This window comes from Diadema antillarum, unplaced genomic scaffold, assembly GCF_040938485.1.
Source record: "Diadema antillarum isolate AM-2024a unplaced genomic scaffold, OU_Dant_1.0 seq00001593_RagTag, whole genome shotgun sequence".
In the NCBI taxonomy this organism is placed as follows: domain Eukaryota; kingdom Metazoa; phylum Echinodermata; class Echinoidea; order Diadematoida; family Diadematidae; genus Diadema; species Diadema antillarum.
Genome location: NW_027272309.1, coordinates 342,087 through 361,209, shown reverse-complemented (window position 1 = coordinate 361,209; position 19,123 = coordinate 342,087). Strand labels below are relative to the sequence as shown.

Below are 19,123 nucleotides of genomic sequence, written 5' to 3'. Positions count from 1 at the left end.
AAAGGATTTTTGATATTTTGGCAGGTAGGGTCAATGAACTTGGGAGTTCAGGCTGCGCGTATTTGAGGTTTGCATGCGCGCACTAAAGTGCGTGCTCTAGTTTCTGCTGGGGCGAGGCATGCCGTGCAGCTGAGGGTTTATGACATAAGCACACAATGCTATAGGCTTTAGTACGTATGGGTGGAAATCACTGATATCTCTATGGAAGAACAAGATCAGTGGTGGATGTGAGCTGCATGCTTGGCGGAGGTCTGCGCTCTCAGAGTGCTTCTCTAGTTTTTGTCTTGTTTATGAAGAAACAATCCTGATTCCCTGGGTCTATGTATCTCACTGCCTGTTAAAACTGCTTTTGGTCAGATGCCAACTTTGATTCGTGGCAGTAAACTAAAATTGATATTTTTCTCTCTCTCTATCTCCCCTCCCCTCCCCCCACCCCCACCCCCATCTCAATTTCCATCCCTCTCTTTCTCTCTATAAAGAACAGTGTAAATTCAAAGTTCATTTCTGGCCTCCAGTTTGTTTGTTTTTTCTTCTGGCAGACCCTATACTGAGAAGTTGATATGTGGTCCCTTTTCCACGTAAAAAGACTGCAAATTGATTCCTGCAAAGCTAGACCCCCCTCCCCCCCCCCAAAAAAAAAAAAAAAAAAAAAATGGAAAAAAATAAAGAGGTCTCAAAGAATATGTTTGCCAAGAAAATTGCTCTTTTGTACATGTTTGTCGAGGACAAACATAATGAAAAGGAGATGAAAAATATCAATTTCATCCCCCTCAACAATGTCACCAAAGTCAACATCATATGCAGAAAGAAAAAAAAAATATGCTCATTAATTCCAAATTCAGAAATGGGAATCAAAAGCAAGGGATTTTCTTTTTGTTTACTGGACTTTGAAGATGTCTCTGGCTCATGTTTTGATTTGATTCGATCAGATTTTACATTATTTCTTTTATTTTTAATTCATTGATTTCGTATTCTTCAAAGGTTTTTTTTTTTTTTTTTGGGGGGGGGGTCCCTTCCAAATCAAATACACTGTAGCTTTTTCCTTTGTTATGATTATTAACCTTCACCACTTTTCCTCCTCCTAATTTTATATATGAAACATTGCAAGTAGATGTATACATCAGCAAAGCTCTATTCCAGCATATATTCTTTAATACTCATGTACAAACTGTAGTCTACATAATTAAGTCCATCCTGTGCTGTCTGCATATTGGTATTGTATTTAGTCAAACCTGTGTGTAGTGGCCACCTACAGCAGACTAAAAAAAGTGACTATTAGAATTATACAGGTGGCTGCTATAGACAGGGTCTCACAGGGATTTTTTTTTTAGTGACTGTATACAGGAGGTGGCCACTGTACAGAGGTGGCCACTTATGCAGATTTGACAATGGTTGTAAGTGTGTGCATATACTTGCATCTCAGACTTGTATGTATACTTTGGCATGTGTCTTTGTATTCTTGTGTGTGCCTGTGTGTGTATGTACAGCAGTGAATTGAGTGTGTGTGCTTTCGTTGGTGTGTTTATTACCTGGTACATACAGATCAAGGGGATGAGAAATCATAAGAAATGTGACATTGCAGTCTATTAAAGCCTGCTGAAGAAGTGACAGGTACTGCTGATTATGCCGACCAACCTTGAATGAAAAATAAACTTTTTGTGAAAATGTTCCTTGCAAGCTTACTTTACGTGCGTGCAAGTCTTTTCTTTGTATCAATGATAATGAGGTCTCAACGTTCTTCTCTTACCATCTCCAGTATGCACCGGCACCGACCAAGGCACCGCCCGTCCCTACAACAGCGATAACGCCGACGCCAAGGCGCGGTACTACGCCGACCTCAAGGAGCGGTACACCAACTGCACCTATGTGGACGGCAACCTGGAGATCTCCTTCCTCCACGGCCAGGAGTATGACCTCAGCTTCCTGTCCTCAATCCGTGAGGTCACTGGCTACGTGCTCATCCTCCTGACCTATGCCCGGGTCATCCCGCTCACCGACCTGCGCGTGATCCGAGGCACGCGGCTGTACGAGGACAAGTACGCCCTCTACGTGGCCCTGACCTTCCATACGGAGGACTCCAGCATAGCCACCGAGGAGATCTGGCTGACGTCACTCCACGGTGAGTCCCTGCCCTGCCCCGCCCCGCGGTCATCCGCATGGACAGTAGCCGTCCATTGACCATTCCATCTATTGTAGATTCTGTAGGTTGGTCTTCATGAATGTGCAGATGGAATAGTTATAGTCCTATCTCTAATCTGTGCCAAGTTTATAGCTACATTTATGTGTAGACTAACTTGTACTTGGCCATGCTTAGTTGGCATCACATTCATATCCCAGCAATATGTTCATCAGTATGGAAAAGAACTTACAGGGCGGTAGCCACGTTGCCATTTCAATGACTAATCCCATAAAGAAAAGCCCATAGCATGTCGTAGGAACTACAGGCTGTAAAGAGAAATATTTTGCAAAGTGTTCTCAAATTAATGATTTTCTACATCGGTACACTGCATTCTCAGTTTCATGTTCCACATTATCAATTTTCTTGCAACTTGGCAAAGAATGAAACTCATAGAATCATTTCTGTTGTTGCATTCACGCAAGCAAGGGCACAAAGGAAGAACAATGGGTATTGTAATTAATGTGCAATGTTGACCATTGTTGATTTAACACAGCCCAGAAACCTGTATGTACAACCCATGTAGTGCATTAGCATCTTACTCCAGTATAAGCCCTTATCTTTGTAGATTATTTCAAACAGTATCAGATGTATCGGAAGTCAGAAATCAGCATGGGGCTGTGGTTACAGCATTATGGCTCCAATGCTGGTCATATGTCATTCATGTTTTGGAAACAATGTTTGCAACTAACTGCTTAGACTTTTAATGTTTCATTTCTCTAAAGTCAAACACCTCCATCACCAACAATGGTCATGGATTGGCTCAGCACATAAACCTTGGTTGACGTCAGGAATTGTGCTTTACAGCTATTCATAAAGAAAATATTCAGCGGTGGAAAAAGGTCACAAAAATATAAAACGGATATCTCCTGGTTCATTGATCATCGTCTCGTATTCTTGTTTATCTTGATGGTTGAGACCCAGAATGTCATTCAAACTATGAAAATACATATCGTCGCTGAGGCGACAAGACCTCGTATCTACAAAATGTCAAATGTTCAGGAGAGCCAAAAAACACAGCGGCAAAGCACTGTGGCGAATGGGATGGCCTTTCCTTTGACACGCCATGGTGGCTTCATTTTTGGAGTACGACAGTTGGAATTTGGACAGGACATCACTTAACCCATTATGTGAACATTAATCCAAAAAAGTCATTTTTACCAAAATTGCAGATACAAGGTCTTGTCGCCCCAGCGACGATATGTACAGTCAAACCTGCCATAGTGAGCACTTGTTTATAGCGGCCACCTGCCGTATACTGCATACTTACAAAAATTTCCTATAAGGGAAAAGCTGTATTAAATACCCTGACTATAGCAGCTACCTATCAATAGCAGCCACCTTTTTCACCTCCCGTGGGTGGGCATGATAAAAAGGTTGACTGTATTATATATGTAGAAGTAGTGCCTTTTTGCTTCAAATGTATCTTCAGGAAATATATGATATAATATATCATATATTTCCTGAAATATATTGTATATTTACATATGTACATATGCAGTATATATCTACACGGTATATGCATTCATCATGGTTTGCTTGGTATGGTATTTATGGATATCAATCTCTTCTTCCTCCCCTCCTACCACGCCCTTCTCCCTTCCCCTCCCCCTTCCCACCCCCTTTCCCCTCCTAACAGAAATTCTACGAGGCGAGGTCTACTTCCATCAGAACAACCAGCTATGCTACGTGGAGACCATCGCCTGGGATGACATGCAGCCGGGTCTCGTGGCCAACATCTCCATGTGGGACGGCCACCCAAAGAGAGATTGTTCGGGTAAGTCCCAAATTTACACATGCACACTTTCTTCCCCCCCCCCCCCCCATCTATCTGTCTGTCTGTCTGTCTGCCTGTCTATCTCTGTCTCAGTTCTGTATGTGTAGAGTTTTTAGGTATTTTGAGTATCTTCCTGTTTTTGCATTTGAAAGTCTACTATATATTTACTTCTCTCTTAATGAGTGTGCCTTTGTGAAAGCGACAGATCAAGGTTTACATTTGCTTTCTTGATAATGTGAAGTCATATAGTGTTTTCAACTCTTTTCTGGCTGTGGCTGCCTCAACTTAAAGGAGTTTTTAGTCACCTTGAAATTGTCATTTGCACTCCAGGTTTGTAGCTGCACATGTTAGATAACTTTCAACGTAAACCATTTCAACAAGCAGTGTAATAAACTCATACAGAAAAAGTTTTCCGCATCATTGCGGTAATGCTGGCTTTTACCATTCCTAGTGATCGATTTATCTGCCTTAATTGTTCTCCAGAAATTCAGTGCCATGAGTCTTGCGATGGAAACTGCTGGGGCCCTGGTCCCGAACACTGCCAAACGTGTAAGTATTGCCTCAGTTCCATCTTCGTAGTTTTGACTCAGTCCAGTTTTTAGCACAGGAAGACTATTTTCTTTCTGTAACCCTTTCTATGCCAGGGTCTTTGGCCAATGCGTACAATGCTATGGGGTTTTCTGTGCCAATCAGTGCTCAAAGTAAACAAAACAGTTTGGGAAATTATCATTATTATCTGATTTTGGTGATGGATTGAAAGCCAATGTAAGTACTGTATGTCTAATGCTCATCCCCAAAGTACGAAAGAGGTGTACACTCTTTGGTCCCTCATATTCATATATGTGGGGATGTAATGGAGTGACTTTCCTTTGTGGAATCAGTAGTATTCAGTATAGGATGAAAGTGCAAATATGATCAATTGATATTGAAAGATGAGTAATATTTGCATTGCTTTTCAGGTGGGTCGACAAAGGAATATTGACATTCTTATGCCATACCCCTTAGAATATGAACACAGTGTGAAAAACCAACAGAAGAACAAACATAAAAAATCATCATCGAGAGAGCTTCTGTTTTTATTTTCGTAACAAGATCGATGTCACGTGAGTGATAGGTAACTACACGTAAAGTTGTTTGGATGAAAAGATCGCTTCAGGATCCACACTTTGGCTGGTTACATTACCGGCATACCAAAAACAGTCAGCTTAGGAAAGGTCAAGAGGTGAAGGTTCAAGTCCAGGGGGGTCAAAGTGTTTTGATTTGAGAGGGAGAACAAGGAGAGAAATATATTTGGGGTATCTCGCTTGCATCAGAAAGAAGTGAAGTGGAATTCCTTTCTTGTTTCTAATCCATCTCCCGTCGAAGAATGCATGGGGGCCCCTATGTTCCTCAGTGAGCAGTTCCCGGTAGCAGCTCCAGATTGCAGTAAATGATTCACCCCTTTTTTGGCCCAATTAGGTCGAGCGCACGGAGGTCACGACTGCATCCATTTAGTTAATTAGTCACCTTTGAGAGGCAATTAGACCTGATCGATGGTGAGATGCCCAAAGGCGTACTCCTGAAAGAAAAAAAAACCTCTCGCTGCATTGCATTGCGGAGGATACGAACATAGGGGGACTCCCAGTACATCCCACTGGCTGCACATGACATGAAGAGCTTTTATAATCTCAAATGTGTCATTATCATGTTTTGCTTTCTTCCTTTTGTTTTCAGAACTGTTAGTGTATACATCAATGTCAAAAGCTATGTGAAGGTTCTTCGTGATGTGTACATGTCAAAATTTTCATGAATTTTGTACATCTCTTGCTGACAAAGAAAAGACAAAATCTTTAGATTTCCTTTAACTATTTTTTATTTCTATGCATAGCCACAATATCTAACAGATTTTTTCCCCTTATTACGTCATAATGTTAGAGGAAATTCACATGACAAACTGAGGTCTGCTTGTATAGAGGGAAAAAAAAGATTGTCAGCAATACTTTGCAGTTGTCTACAAATCCTCTTTCTCTTTCTCTCTTTTTGCGGATCATCCTTCCATCTCAGTGACCCTCAAGATTTGCAGTTCCACCTGTGACTACCGGTGTCGGGGCCGCACCCAGGCCGACTGTTGCCATAGGAGCTGTGCAGCGGGCTGCACCAACTCCACCAATGCCGGCTGCTTGGTAAGCCACCTCTCTACCCTTCTCTATCTGGCCCTGTGCCCTCCCATCTTCTATCATATTAATCATTCCACCTTATGCCGTGCTACTACGCCATGCCATTTCACCGCTCCACCACTTCGAAAAGCTGTTATGTGTGGTTTTCTGTGAAGAGTAACTGCTTTTGAGGAGATCTGTGGAGGGAGCGATTAAGGCACTGGGCTCTCATAGACAGGGGAGCCAGGGTTCAAATACCGGCCAGATTGTACCCGCCAGTCTTGCCGATTCTGCAGGTGGTTCCCAGGAAAGTATAAAATACATCTAAAAAAAATATAAGAGTTCTCCTAAGAGATTATTGTGACCTGTTGAGATGTGTGTAATGTAAAGAATCTCCATGATAGCTTATTCTTGGAATCCTCCCAGATTTTGCTGTGTTAACACTGAAAGAGGTGGGAAAATTTTTCCCAAAGCTGACTATTGCCCCAATACACTCTTTACTGTCTATGGTGAATCTTAATGCCATTATATGAACATAACGTAATGCGTCATATTTGCTTCGCCAATGCCTCCAGGCCTGCCGTCAATTTTCGCTCGACAACACGTGTGTGGAAAGCTGCCCTCGTAGGGAGGAGTACGACAGGACCACGTTCACCAACGTCCTCAACCCTAACTTCCGATACTCCTATGGCTCGAGGTGCTTGAAGAACTGCCCAGGTAACTTATACAGAAACATGCATGCAAACACCAGAGAAACATACAAAATATTATGAGAAATTGTGGCACCATTTGAAGTGCTTGCTTGAGTATAGAATTAGGAACAGTCTTCAAAATGCCTGATCACAGTGAACTTGATGCTGAACTGTGTCAGCATCACGTCACAGCTGAGTGGACTGCCAAAGTTTTTAATGAAGTTCTTCTAAACTCATTTATTAAAGCACAAAGTATAGGACAAGTTGACTTCAGAACAGAGTACAGACATTTAATCAGATGTAGATGAAGAATGTGTTTCTTTCCATGAAGTCAAAGTAAACCGTAAAGTATGGAAATATGGGAAAACTCACTTAAAAGACAACATTTTTGGTGATTTGGTCCTCCTGCCAAAAAAAGAAAGATAACTCTTGCATGATACAACAGTAGGAAAGAATAGAAAAAGATTGTACTGGGAATCAAGCAGATTTTAGCTGTGGAGAGAACCTGCAGTCTAGTTTTTAGAGAGAATGAGCCTAGTGCTCATCAGATAGCTTGGAAAGTTCCAGTTAAGTATGCGAGCACATAAAGGGTTTAGATGAAGATGCACTGCCTCCTGTAACCAGAGAAGAGTATTGAATGATGGTATGGGATGACAGAAGTGGTTGAAACCCCTTGCCCTGGGAGGGGGAGGAGGAATAGGATGGGGGAGGGCTTGATGGGAGATGTGGGGAAGTAACAAAAGCCAGCACATTCACTTTAGCATCTCATGTTCACGTACACCAGATGCAAAACTGCTCATGTGACCCCCAGCCCCTCCCCGCATGCCATCCCGTCCACCCCCCTCTACCCTCGACACCCACCCCCACTCCGGATTGTGACAGACAGGTGCTGGGGTGATGAGACGTCCCTGTCTACGAAGGGATCTCAGATTCAGCTTTAGATAGGTCATGCGATAGCAGATGGGACAATGAATTGCTGACGCGAGGGCGGAAGAGAGGTTGGCCTACGAGATGGGTGGTGGAGGAGAGAGCATATGATGTTCTCCGTTGCTACCCATGGGAGCATCGGCAAGATCCACTTCCTCCCAAGACATGCTGCACTGCTACATCGATTATTCATTCCTCAGTCTCTATTTGTTTATCAACAGTTCAGTCATCCATATCTTTATTCATCTATTTATTTGTCTGCCTAGTTAGAAACTGTCAGTAAGCAGCCACAAAAAAATGAAAACCTCTTTACTTTTTGTAAAGGTATGTCAGAGGAGTGCATTGTGTGATAATCATTACCCCTAGCTCTTGCATGTAACCTGCAGATTTTCTGTCAGTTCACAACTGCAATCCTGAAAAAACAAATGCTTGATGTGTTTGTCTTTCAAGACATCATGCCTGATCGACTCTTTCTGTCTCTGTCTCTGTGTGTGTGTGTCTGTCTGTCTGTCTGTCTGCTTCTCTCATTCTCTTTCTCTCCCTCCATTTCAGAAAATGTTTTGATTGATGGGGACAACTGCGTCAAAGTCTGCGGACCGGGCAAGCGGGAACAGGACAACGAATGCATCCCGTGCGACGGTGTCTGTCCAAGCAGTGAGTATTCGGAGGCTCCAAATCTCATCAGATTTGGGATCACTGGATGATCCCGTCGTGTCGGGATTTCAAATCCTCCTGCGGTGGTTACGCAAATGGACAAAAGCTAATAGGAGTGGGGAGAGCGGCAAAGAATTCTACTTCACTGGCTTTCAGAACTCAATCGGTATTGGTCAGCTGCGGTCATTGCCTTACGCCAAATCTAGTTTATTATCATCTTACACCAAGTATGGATTACGATGAGGAGCGAATTGCACCCATCAGCTTAAGTTTTGTTTGCGTGCTCCGTAGCTGTGCCGCTCAGAAATGACACCAGAGTTGATTGCATGATCCTAAATAAGTCACACTCTGATAAGTTCATTTTAAGAAGAAATTTCATCAATGAGGGCTCACATTGTACAGGTTTCTTTTATGTATAGTTCAAAAAGGTGCCGGAATAGACATTTTCATTGAGATGAAAAAAGCAACAAAGAGGGATCGTTTTTCCTAGAAGTTGTCATGAGCCTTTTAAAGATTACACCATGGAGATAGTAATCTGCATTCCCAGTTATCCATTGCTATCTTTTTTTCTTTTTTTTTTAAAGAGTATAGATTTTTGTTGTGCATTCCATATGCGGTTAGTTACACTTACCTCATTCTTTTCATTCTCCCAGCATGCAGCGGGCTGGAAGCCAAAGAAATCTTGGATGAGACTCACCTCGATCGGTTCAGGAATTGCACCAAGATCAACGGAAACCTCATCATTACATCCAGGTCACTCCATGGGTGTGTATGAGGGAGAGAGAGATGATCCAAATAGATAGATTGATATCTAAATAGATAGAAAACTAGATGGATACATATCTGGATAGATAAGAGATATTGGATATGTGGATAGATGTCAGGATAGATAGATATCTGGATAGATGGATGGATAAGTGGATAGTTATCTGGATAGATGGATAGACATATATCTTGATCTGTAGATATATCTGGATAGATGGATAGATAGATAGATATCTTGATAGGTAGATATCTAGATAGAAGGGTATCTGAATTTATGGATAGAAATATGGATAGATAGATGGATTTTGTTTTGATAGATAGATAGATATGTAGACAGATGGATAGATATATGGGCAAATGGCCAGATATCTGGATAGATATATTGATAGATGATAGATATTAGGATAGATGAATATATATCTTGGTAAAATTTTATTAGGATAGGTGGATAGGTATCTGGATAGATGGATACAGTGTCATAGATATCTGTCTAGATGCTAGATATATGAACAGATGGATAGATATCTGGATAGATTGGGAGATATCTGGATAGACAGATAGATAGATAGATAGATAGATAACTGGATAGATGTATATATATCAAAGTAGATGGATAAATTAATATCTTGATAGATATCTTGATAGATAGCTGGAAGGATGGGATACATACCGAGGGAGGACTGCATGTTCACATTTGAAGCTTCAAAAGCGGATTGCCTCTCAGTGTATTCGAGTGGGCTTTAACCTGTTGAGGACGAGTTCCGAGTACATTCGGGCAAGTGTAATGCAAGTTGTTGCAAAATCTGCCTGTCCTCAATGGGTTAAAAGAAAACAATCAAACAGAAACAAGTGGTGGAAGTTTCATTTCGCTTTTGTTAGCATTTAAACTGCATTTCAGCAGTCATGTATAGAGAACAAACTGCTGGTATTCATTCATTCTTGGGTGTCTGCACTGCGCTCGTAGGGATATCTTTGAAGGTCGCATCGGCTTTCATCCGCGGGAGCTGGAGGTGTTCAGCACGGTCAAGCACATCACCGGCTACCTGTCCGTCCAGGCTGACCACACCGAGCTGACCAACTTGTCGAGTTTCCGCAACCTGGAGCGGATCGACGGCCGTGCACTTTACGGGTAAGGAATCCAGACATAGACCCTGTCTGATTTCACTTTTCACTGCTGTGATTTTTCTCGGGACTTACTTGAATTGTCCCCCCCCCCCCCACTCTCTTTTGTCTTGTTATTCTTTGTTTCTTTTCTTTTCATTTCTTTCTGTTTCTTAATACCTTTTTTTTTTCTTTTTCATTTTTTTTTTCTTTTACACATGCTGCTTCCATCTTGGTAGCATGGTATTTCTTTTCTTTTGGTACTGTAAAAGTGGAAATTTTCGTGGTGTTGAAATTTTCATGAATTTCGCGCAACCAGAAACTACCACGAAAATAAAAGCACTCGAATAGTTTTGCTTGCTATATGTTCCTGTACTTGGTATCTTGATTCCACGGAATTAAAAACATGTGAATCTCTTCTTTCCCTGCCAAGCGCGAAAAAACAGTCGCGCGAAAATATCCACTTTTACAGTATTCTCTTTCTGTCTGTCTGTCTCTCTCTCTCTTACACATACACACACACACACACATTTGTACATTTATTTACATGTGATTTTATATTCTATACATGTATATATATATATATATATATATATATATATATATATATATATATATATATAAACATACAGTATATACACACACATTTGTATGTACAAGTGATTTGTACATAGTTTTGTTTAACGATTGGGATATTTAGTGTGAGTATGAATTTGTATAAAACATTTGATGAAATACGAACATGCTTTTACTTCAAAGAATCTGTGTCCCGAGCTTTCCTTCAAATCATGGAATCTCCACAAGAAATTAAAAAAAAATAAGATCTTGTTGTATTTACGGTTGTGATCCAGAAAGTCATTGTCACTATGCTGAGCTGGTGTCTTTTTTTTTCATGTCTGGTGGAGATACTGAATTTGGCTTTTGTAACTCAAGTTTGGTGTTTTCTTCCCACATTCCATACCTGCTTTGAAATTGTTGTCAATGACTTAGTTGATGTATTGAGAACAAAATTCAAAGACACTTTGTTTAAATTTTCAGCAACTTTATGAGATGATGTGAAATGTATCTGCTACTATGTTACATGTTCGATCAAAAACAGTTAAAGTGTGTGGTCTTTGGCATTTCAGCCAACTAACACTACATATATATATTATCATATATTATATATATGTATATATTTCCCCTCCAAAAGATGATAGAAGCAAATGCATGCAAAACCATGCTTTCTGGCTGCAGTTTAAAGAGAGAAGTCAGGAATGTGATATGAGAAAAATATTTCGGTTTCATGTCTCATAACCAGGATGGCTTCTGCAGCTATTTTGTGGTGGTAACAATTAGAACATTACCAACAATTTACCACGTGTATTGCTCCAAAAGTCCTATCATTGCATATTACTTTAATTCATGGTATAACTGCTGAACCACATGTGTGCTGTGGAGTTCTTGACTGCAAGATATATATATTTGTATGAAAACAAGTATTAAAATCAGTACATATGTCTTGTTTCATGTAGACCTTCTGAAATGCATTAATTCACATTTGTGAATCAAAATGTACATGGTGAGTAACTTCCATCCAAGTCCAATATCTTGTTGCACATAATTATATTGTGACCCCAAGAAACCCCCATTCATTTTACTTTAATATCTTGAAAGTGTCTTCAAACAGTTTTCTACTACATGTTCGATTAGGTTTAAATTTTTGTTATCTTATGTTGAAAGATGTTCTTTTGGTAAATGGTGAAAAGTCTGAATGATACATCCATCATTTGTCATGCAGCAGATGTGTGGCAAAATTAAATGACGCTGGATAGGACTACTAGACATATGGGAAAAACTGAGAAAATGTGACATGTCAAGGTCAGATTTGACAGCAGCCCAAAGACGTATTTGCATGTTGGTCATATTAAACTGAAAACGGATTGTATGAACTCTCATCCAAATGAGTATGAGCTTCACCAAAGTCAGCGCAATCTGTTGAGATATTCTTTAGCTTTATTGTGCTGAGAATCGGGTTTCAAGTTCAAGGCCAGATTCGCTTTTTGGCTGCATCTACTGAGGTAATCTCATAAATGTTGAAGAAAGTTCAATGTTTTTGGTATGTTGTGACAATTTATCTGCTAATTACATTGTACATCGGACCATAAACCATGTCAGAGGTTAAAAAAAAAAAGTTGAGGAGGGAGTGTCAAACTTCAAACTGATTTTTTTAGTGGAAGGAAGTTGAGCAGAGATGGAGCAGATAAAGAGATCACTTGTTGAACAGAAACAGCTAGGGGAAGAGCATAATTCGAGTATGTTGTGCTGTCGTTACAAGTTTGAAGAGAGTTAACATTATCAGCCATAGTTTTGGTGATCGGTTTGAATCTAAGTTTGTCAAGATTATAGACTGGGAAGAGTTTTATACTTACATTCCCCCCCCCCCCAACTCAAGTTGGTTTCAGAAGCATCAGGTGTCTCAATGTACATTGCACATTGTCTCTTTCCCAACGACACAAACAAACAAACATCTCCAAACATGGATGCTCCATCGGCACGCTGAATGTGAAACAAACGAATGAACAAACAAACAAACACAAAATGACATAGATTGGACCGGCTGACGGAGGCTCTCCATGTCACGATGTCATTTCTCGAGTTCCTCGGGATGACCAGCCTCCGCCAGGTCTCCACGGGGGACATCACCCTGCAGGGAAACGCCAAACTCTGCTACGCCAAGAGTAGCATGTTTGAGTCGATAAGGCAATCAAACGTGCAGGACATCACGGTCGAGGAGAACCGTGACCCGCAAGAGTGTCGTAAGTAATCCCCTCACAGTCCCACCCCCCCTTCCCGCCACGAAGTCCCATGCCTGTCGATCCCCCACCTCCACATTCTTCGATTATTTATATTTTTCCCCCTTTTTTTGTTTCGTTGGCATCCTCGACATCACTTGCACCATCCCTTTGCTTGTCGCTGGCCTGGGAGAATCCCAAACTAGTGACTGCATGAAAAAACAAAACAAAAACAAAAACAAGATTTTGTGAGGCACAGGATTGCATGTTCACCCTTGCATGAAGTAGAACTTACATGGATGTACGTAGTTCTAACCCCATTCACCAACTAACCAGCAAAAGTTTGAATTCCAACAGGGAAAGCGTTTTTACAGGTGCAGAAAAGAAAAGGCTACAACCAACTCTTTTAGCGGATGGTCTCAGGAACCCAGTCAGTACAGCAAGAAGACTTCGTTGACGGACAGCACAGGACAGGATCGTCTTTATATCTTGCACGTTATATCAATCCCAAAGAGCACATAGGAAGTGAACCCAGTTTTCACTCCACTTTTTTATTTTTGTATGATTTCATACATTCCTCATTTATTCACGTGGTAGATTATCAATTTTATTTCTTTGTTTTTATCATCATTCTCGTCAGTGAATCTAGTCACTGAACAATCATTTTTGATGGAGAGCATGTCTAACACAAGTGTAATGTGCTAATCTCTCTCCTCAATCATTATTATTTTTTTTTTGTTCTCTCCGATGCTCTGGGATGCCTAACAAATGATTTGTCCTTCACATTCGCGATTCTGTCGTGTTCCTATAGAGAGTTCGCCGCCTTGGCCATACTTGATAACACTTTCGTGGAGACTGCCAACTTCGTCTCTCTCAAGAGCATTACCAACGGAGGCGTCTACGTCCAAAATAACGGGAACCTCTGCTACCTTGACGAGGGCGCGTTTTTGCCCCTCGTCAAGGACGACTTCTCGGTGTCCTTCGAGAACAACCGAGACAAATCTCTTTGTAGTGAGTATTCTGCACAGTTCCACCTCCCCCCCCCCCCCCCGACCATATCGTTAATAACTCCACCGACATTTCCCTCTTCTCCTCAGAAACATACGTGAAAAATTCACTACCCCACCTAGACCCTTAATCAATTGAGTTCTCACCTGAATACCAATCAACATATTTGCTGTATGAAAACAAGGCAAAAGTGTGTACATTTGTTACTGTGCTATTCTGAAATGTAAAACTTTTATATCAGTGGGTTGCATTATTATGTTACTTAAAAAATGGGTTTCATGGTCCCCTGTCTATCAATGCATGGATAGATGTAGTACTAACGTTCATGTTCTACTTTCGTATGTTTGCACAACTTGCATGCACTGCACGTATTCCTCCTTTAATCTAATGATCATGCTTGTCTAATCTGCCAACATTTACAGTGAACTAATAACATCTGAATGTTGCTTGATTCATCATCTTAATTGATTCAGCTTCCCACGCTTAGCTCCAAACTGTTTTCGCTTGTCTAATCAGAGTCATGTAGCTGAACTCTTTAACTATGAGCTAGAATGAACTGGTCTTGATTTCGAACATGACAATTTCTGGCACCCTAAAATGAACAGTCATGCGCAAACTTTCACAAATCTTTGGTATTGTGTTGCATTTCAAGAACAAAAGCAGTTAAGAATAGAGTATCTATTAAGAAAGTACTTTTAAATCTTCCTCACAAAATTGTTTCATAATTCTTTGCACTTTCGCTGATGTTTACTAATACCATCAGCTTGCCAGATCGGAAAAAACACAAATGGGAAAGCCAGAATTATTATGTTGGTTTGTAGGCAGATCTACATAGATTTGATTCATCAAGCAATGTGTAAAGTGTGTTTTATCCAGACAGTTCATTCAAGCCCAATGCACTTTGGGGAAGCAAAGTTCATATGTCACTGCATGCTGTGGGAATGTTTAACATTTTTTGCTTGACTTTTTCCCCCCCATTCCCTTTAAGTCTTGTCCTTAATGCTTGCAATACCAGCATGTTATTTTTTGTTTGTGATATTGACAGTGTATGATTGCATGCATATCTCTTTAATTTAACAAACTTATCTTGCACCAACTACATTGTATCCTTTGCATGTTCTTTTTTTTCACCACTTATCAATAAAACTTGACAGTTTAGCATGTATTACCATCAGATAAAGCAATTCGCCAAGAGAAATGCATCATGCATCTACATATTTTTCTGACATCAATCAAATTCACTCATTGCTAGCCCCCATTTGATGCGGGTTTTTATTATCATCTTGCTCTGTTAATGAAATTTTCTGGCAAGTTCTCTGGCAAGTTGCTTGGAATCGCATGGTTCTCGGTTGGCCCTTCCCCCCTGCATGCAATTAAGAGCTTTGACCACTGCATCGAGCATGAGTGCATGTTTGCACCCCTCGCACACAGGTAGAATGGACTCACCCACTTTGAATATATATATGCTAATGAGCTACCTTAATTGTCACACACATACACACTTTTGCACCAACCACACACAGACTGTTATGATCTGAAGAGGGATACATAAACAGCATATTAGATGAAAAACAAACAAAAAAATTTATCTTTTGAATAAATAGTTTTCAATGAAGAATTTAACATAAAATGTAGGAAGCAGAATCAAAAAGTATTTTTGGAAACCAGAAGTGAATATCTAGGTCCAAGAAAGTAGTAGAAAATAATACCCTTGTATCCCTCTTCAAGCATATGACCAAATAGTCATTGTCTGGATATATAGATACAAGTTTCACTGCACAGCACCTAGTTTTATTTTTGTTCATTCTGGTTACAGGCACATTTTGGTTATAGGCACAGTTTACAGCCAGTATAAATATTATTTCAGTTTTTTCTGCACATGATTATCCGTTAAAATTCACTATGCACAGGTTTCAGTTTGATTGATTAGGAGTGTTTGATTTGCAGCACTTTTCGTTATTTTATTTCTTCAGTCACAGAAATACTATTTTTCTTTATCTCTCTGGGCCAAAATTATGAGACAACACTCATTAATTAAAGCCATTGCACCAGGAAGATATTCAAATTTAAAAAAAAAAAAATCTTCATAATGTGATTCAAAAGAATGAGAAGAAATATTTTTCTAAATATATGAGGTTCTGGAAAAAAAGAAAGACCTTAACAGCCTATAAATTCTGCAATTTGCAGGAATATGTTTTAAAAATTTAGTATCAGCTGAAAGGGAAATTGACCTCAGATGGATATCAAAATTTTTTAATATAGATGGCAAATTTCTAGCAAGTTTTCATGGCAGAAACCTCTCCTTAATATACAGCTCACTAAATGTGATTTTATTTTCTGTATTCAGTTCCCTCTAAGACCTAAATGAATTGAAGGAGCCTTGAATTACAATATGAGAATCTTCCTTGATATAAGATTAGATTAGAAATAGATTAATGAGTAAATAAAATGTGTGGTATTGAATAATTAGAGATTTGGCCATAAATTCCCTGATGGTAACAAATAAAAAAGAACAAATAAATGTGGAAGAAAAAACTGGGAAAAAATTGTCAAATAAATTCTATATTATAAAGTTTCAGCAAATAAGATTTACTTGTATTGATTCAATGTGTAGTATAAACCAGGACAAGGATATTGAAACACCTGCATCACCAACACCAACATCTGCACAGCCACTAATAAGACATCCGCTCGTGTAACATGTAGTGCCACAACTTTTAACACCTTAATTAAACCACCTGGAAAAAAAATAGAGCTGATAGAAATGAACTATCACAGAAACACCACTAATGGAAACGGCAACAATCTAACCTGTAATGCCATCTGTGCATGAGAACATGATAGTATATTGCATCCAGTCTTTTACCTTAACTTGCATTCTCTACAACACACCGGACGTTCCGCATAGATTTTCGACACGATTCTCCATTCTGAAGGCATCCCTAACAAACGTACGATATGCTAGTGGCCGAGGCGATATGTAGTCGGCATCTGTAGTCTAACTAACTTGAAACCCAGGGCTTACAATTTGTATCATGTGGGATGACCATGCAGCAAACTTTGTGAACTAAAAATATTTATCATATGATATATCGTCCCCCCCCCCCAACATCTTGTATGAAAGAGTCCTCCTCTCCTCCCCCTTCCCTCTTAAAGAAAGTAACATTTATTTTTCATTTTGCTATTGAGAAATATACTGCAGTTATCATTGAGTAGCCCCGCCCATTGATGCTCCTCAAGTTAATCCTTTTAATTCCTGCAACAAAGCATCCTATCTGGGGAGTCTGTGGTACTTTAAAGTAGTGTGGTACTTCAAGAGTTAAAGATTGATCCTCCATAGGGAAAGTCGGTATCTGTCATTTTATGAAAATTGATCACAAAATTTTGAAGAAAAAAAAAACCTCAACCCTAGTTAATTATTGCTCTTCTCAGTATTTTTCTCAAATGGGAGTTTGGATTTCCTGCCAATCTCCCTCCCCCTCCACAAAACTTGTGCAATATCATCCCCTACATGTACCTCAAACAATTCCTCCCCCCCCCCCCCACTTACCTCTTCAGATAGAGTTTTACCCTCCTCCGATACCCCCCTCCCTTCCCCCACCATGTGTTTAACCCGTTCATGCCCAGTGTCCCCACATTCTACTTACCTCTTCTCGACTATGAAGGATGTGTGTGTCCAACCAGAAGAAAAAAATGGCGTCCAATATGGGATCCAAATTGTATGACTTTATACAACTACTAGCTGTGTATAGTGACAAAGGTACAATTCCACTTGATTGTGGGCTGTTCTTTCTTTAAAGGATGTAGTGGGCAATAAAATGGCACAGGTGTACGATTGTGTCACAGCAGTTGTACAATTTTGCATATCGTAAAATCAAGGACTCAGCTTTATATCTTTTCAGACAGCTTTTGAAAGGTTGAGTTCTTCATGCCAAATAAAGATGTAAAGAACTATTTCTATTATTACTATTAAAAACAAGTATGCATATCATACACCTTCAGGTCTTTCTGGGGAAATGGAGTAACAATTGTGTAGAAGTGATGTCTAAAGACCCCATTTACTTAATCTTTACTTGTAAAGGTCAGTTCCTCAAACAAATGTAACCTTCCACACACCACCCTCTCTCCCTCTTTACCCAATTTCATTCTCCAGTTCTCCTACCAAGTCCCTTTGAATTGTACTCCGCAACCACATTGCAACTACAGTGTACTGAAAGTCTTTTAACATTAACAATACAGACCACCTTGCCAATTAATAGTAATGCCATAGGGCTACAAACCCACTTGCATACTTGCCAAGGGCAACTACAGCTCACTGTTGGGCAAGTTATAGGGAAGAACCCCTTTGCCCAAATGTTCTTTTGGCCAATAGGAGAAATATATATACATGTGTACATGTATATCTTCTGTGGAGTATTAAGACCTTGTATCTAAAATATCATGAATTTTCAGGTAGGCTTTTGCCTGTGGCAACAAGCCATGAAGGGGGAAATTGAACATATCCATCTATCTATACTACTTTTCAGATTTGAATCACCGATACAATGTATTTGTGTTTGATCGGCCCACCCATCTATGTTTAACATGTGTAACACAAAAACTTTCAAAGCCATAATAGTTACCACCCCTCTCGTTAGCAATCGCAAGCAACCACATGCTCCCAAAGCAGCTGATGATACTCTCATCATCAATTGGCCTCGAATTGAGTACAGTAGGGAATTAATACATGAAAGATTGTGCTATTTGCCCCCACATGCTCTATACTACAGACAAAGATGCATGTTGCGAAAACATTATTACTTATGATTGAGGGAGAACTACCCCTCCCCTCCTCCTCCCCCCCCCCCCCAAAAAAAAAAAAAAAAAAAAAAAAAAAAAATGCTGATCCTGTTGTGTGATTAGAAAACTGGTCTAACCATGCCCCCACCAGTTCCCAACAGTTTTCCAACAAGTTTTTGGTTTCATCATGTTAATTTGATGTTATGATCTGTGTATCCCCTATCAATAAACTATTCCCAATTTCAACCCCAGCCTCTCCCCACCCCACATCCCTGCTCCAACCCTACCCATAAGCCTTTGCCCAACCATGTAGAATGCATTGCATTGTGGGACGA

At 40.1% G+C, this 19,123-nt stretch overlaps 2 protein-coding genes across 2 annotated transcripts in view; both read left to right on the top strand.

The window, feature by feature from the left end:
* Positions 1–1,756: 1,756 nt before the first annotated feature.
* LOC139710962 (receptor tyrosine-protein kinase erbB-4-like) lies at positions 1,757–2,178 on the top strand (the record flags this gene model as incomplete). Its single annotated transcript, XM_071622881.1, has 1 exon — positions 1,757–2,178. A coding segment is annotated over one exon (422 nt), but the record flags the coding sequence as incomplete, so codon positions are not given.
* LOC139710956 (epidermal growth factor receptor-like) overlaps positions 1,987–19,123 on the top strand; it is a 50,219-nt gene continuing 33,082 nt past the window's right edge. The window contains exons 1-9 of the mRNA XM_071622877.1: positions 1,987–2,119; positions 3,816–3,953; positions 4,437–4,502; positions 5,997–6,115; positions 6,664–6,805; positions 8,260–8,361; positions 9,015–9,126; positions 10,091–10,255; positions 12,817–13,025. Of these exons, the coding sequence (XP_071478978.1) occupies positions 3,890–3,953; positions 4,437–4,502; positions 5,997–6,115; positions 6,664–6,805; positions 8,260–8,361; positions 9,015–9,126; positions 10,091–10,255; positions 12,817–13,025 (979 nt within the window). The 5' untranslated portion in view covers positions 1,987–2,119; positions 3,816–3,889. The remainder of the gene's footprint in view (positions 2,120–3,815; positions 3,954–4,436; positions 4,503–5,996; positions 6,116–6,663; positions 6,806–8,259; positions 8,362–9,014; positions 9,127–10,090; positions 10,256–12,816; positions 13,026–19,123) is intronic.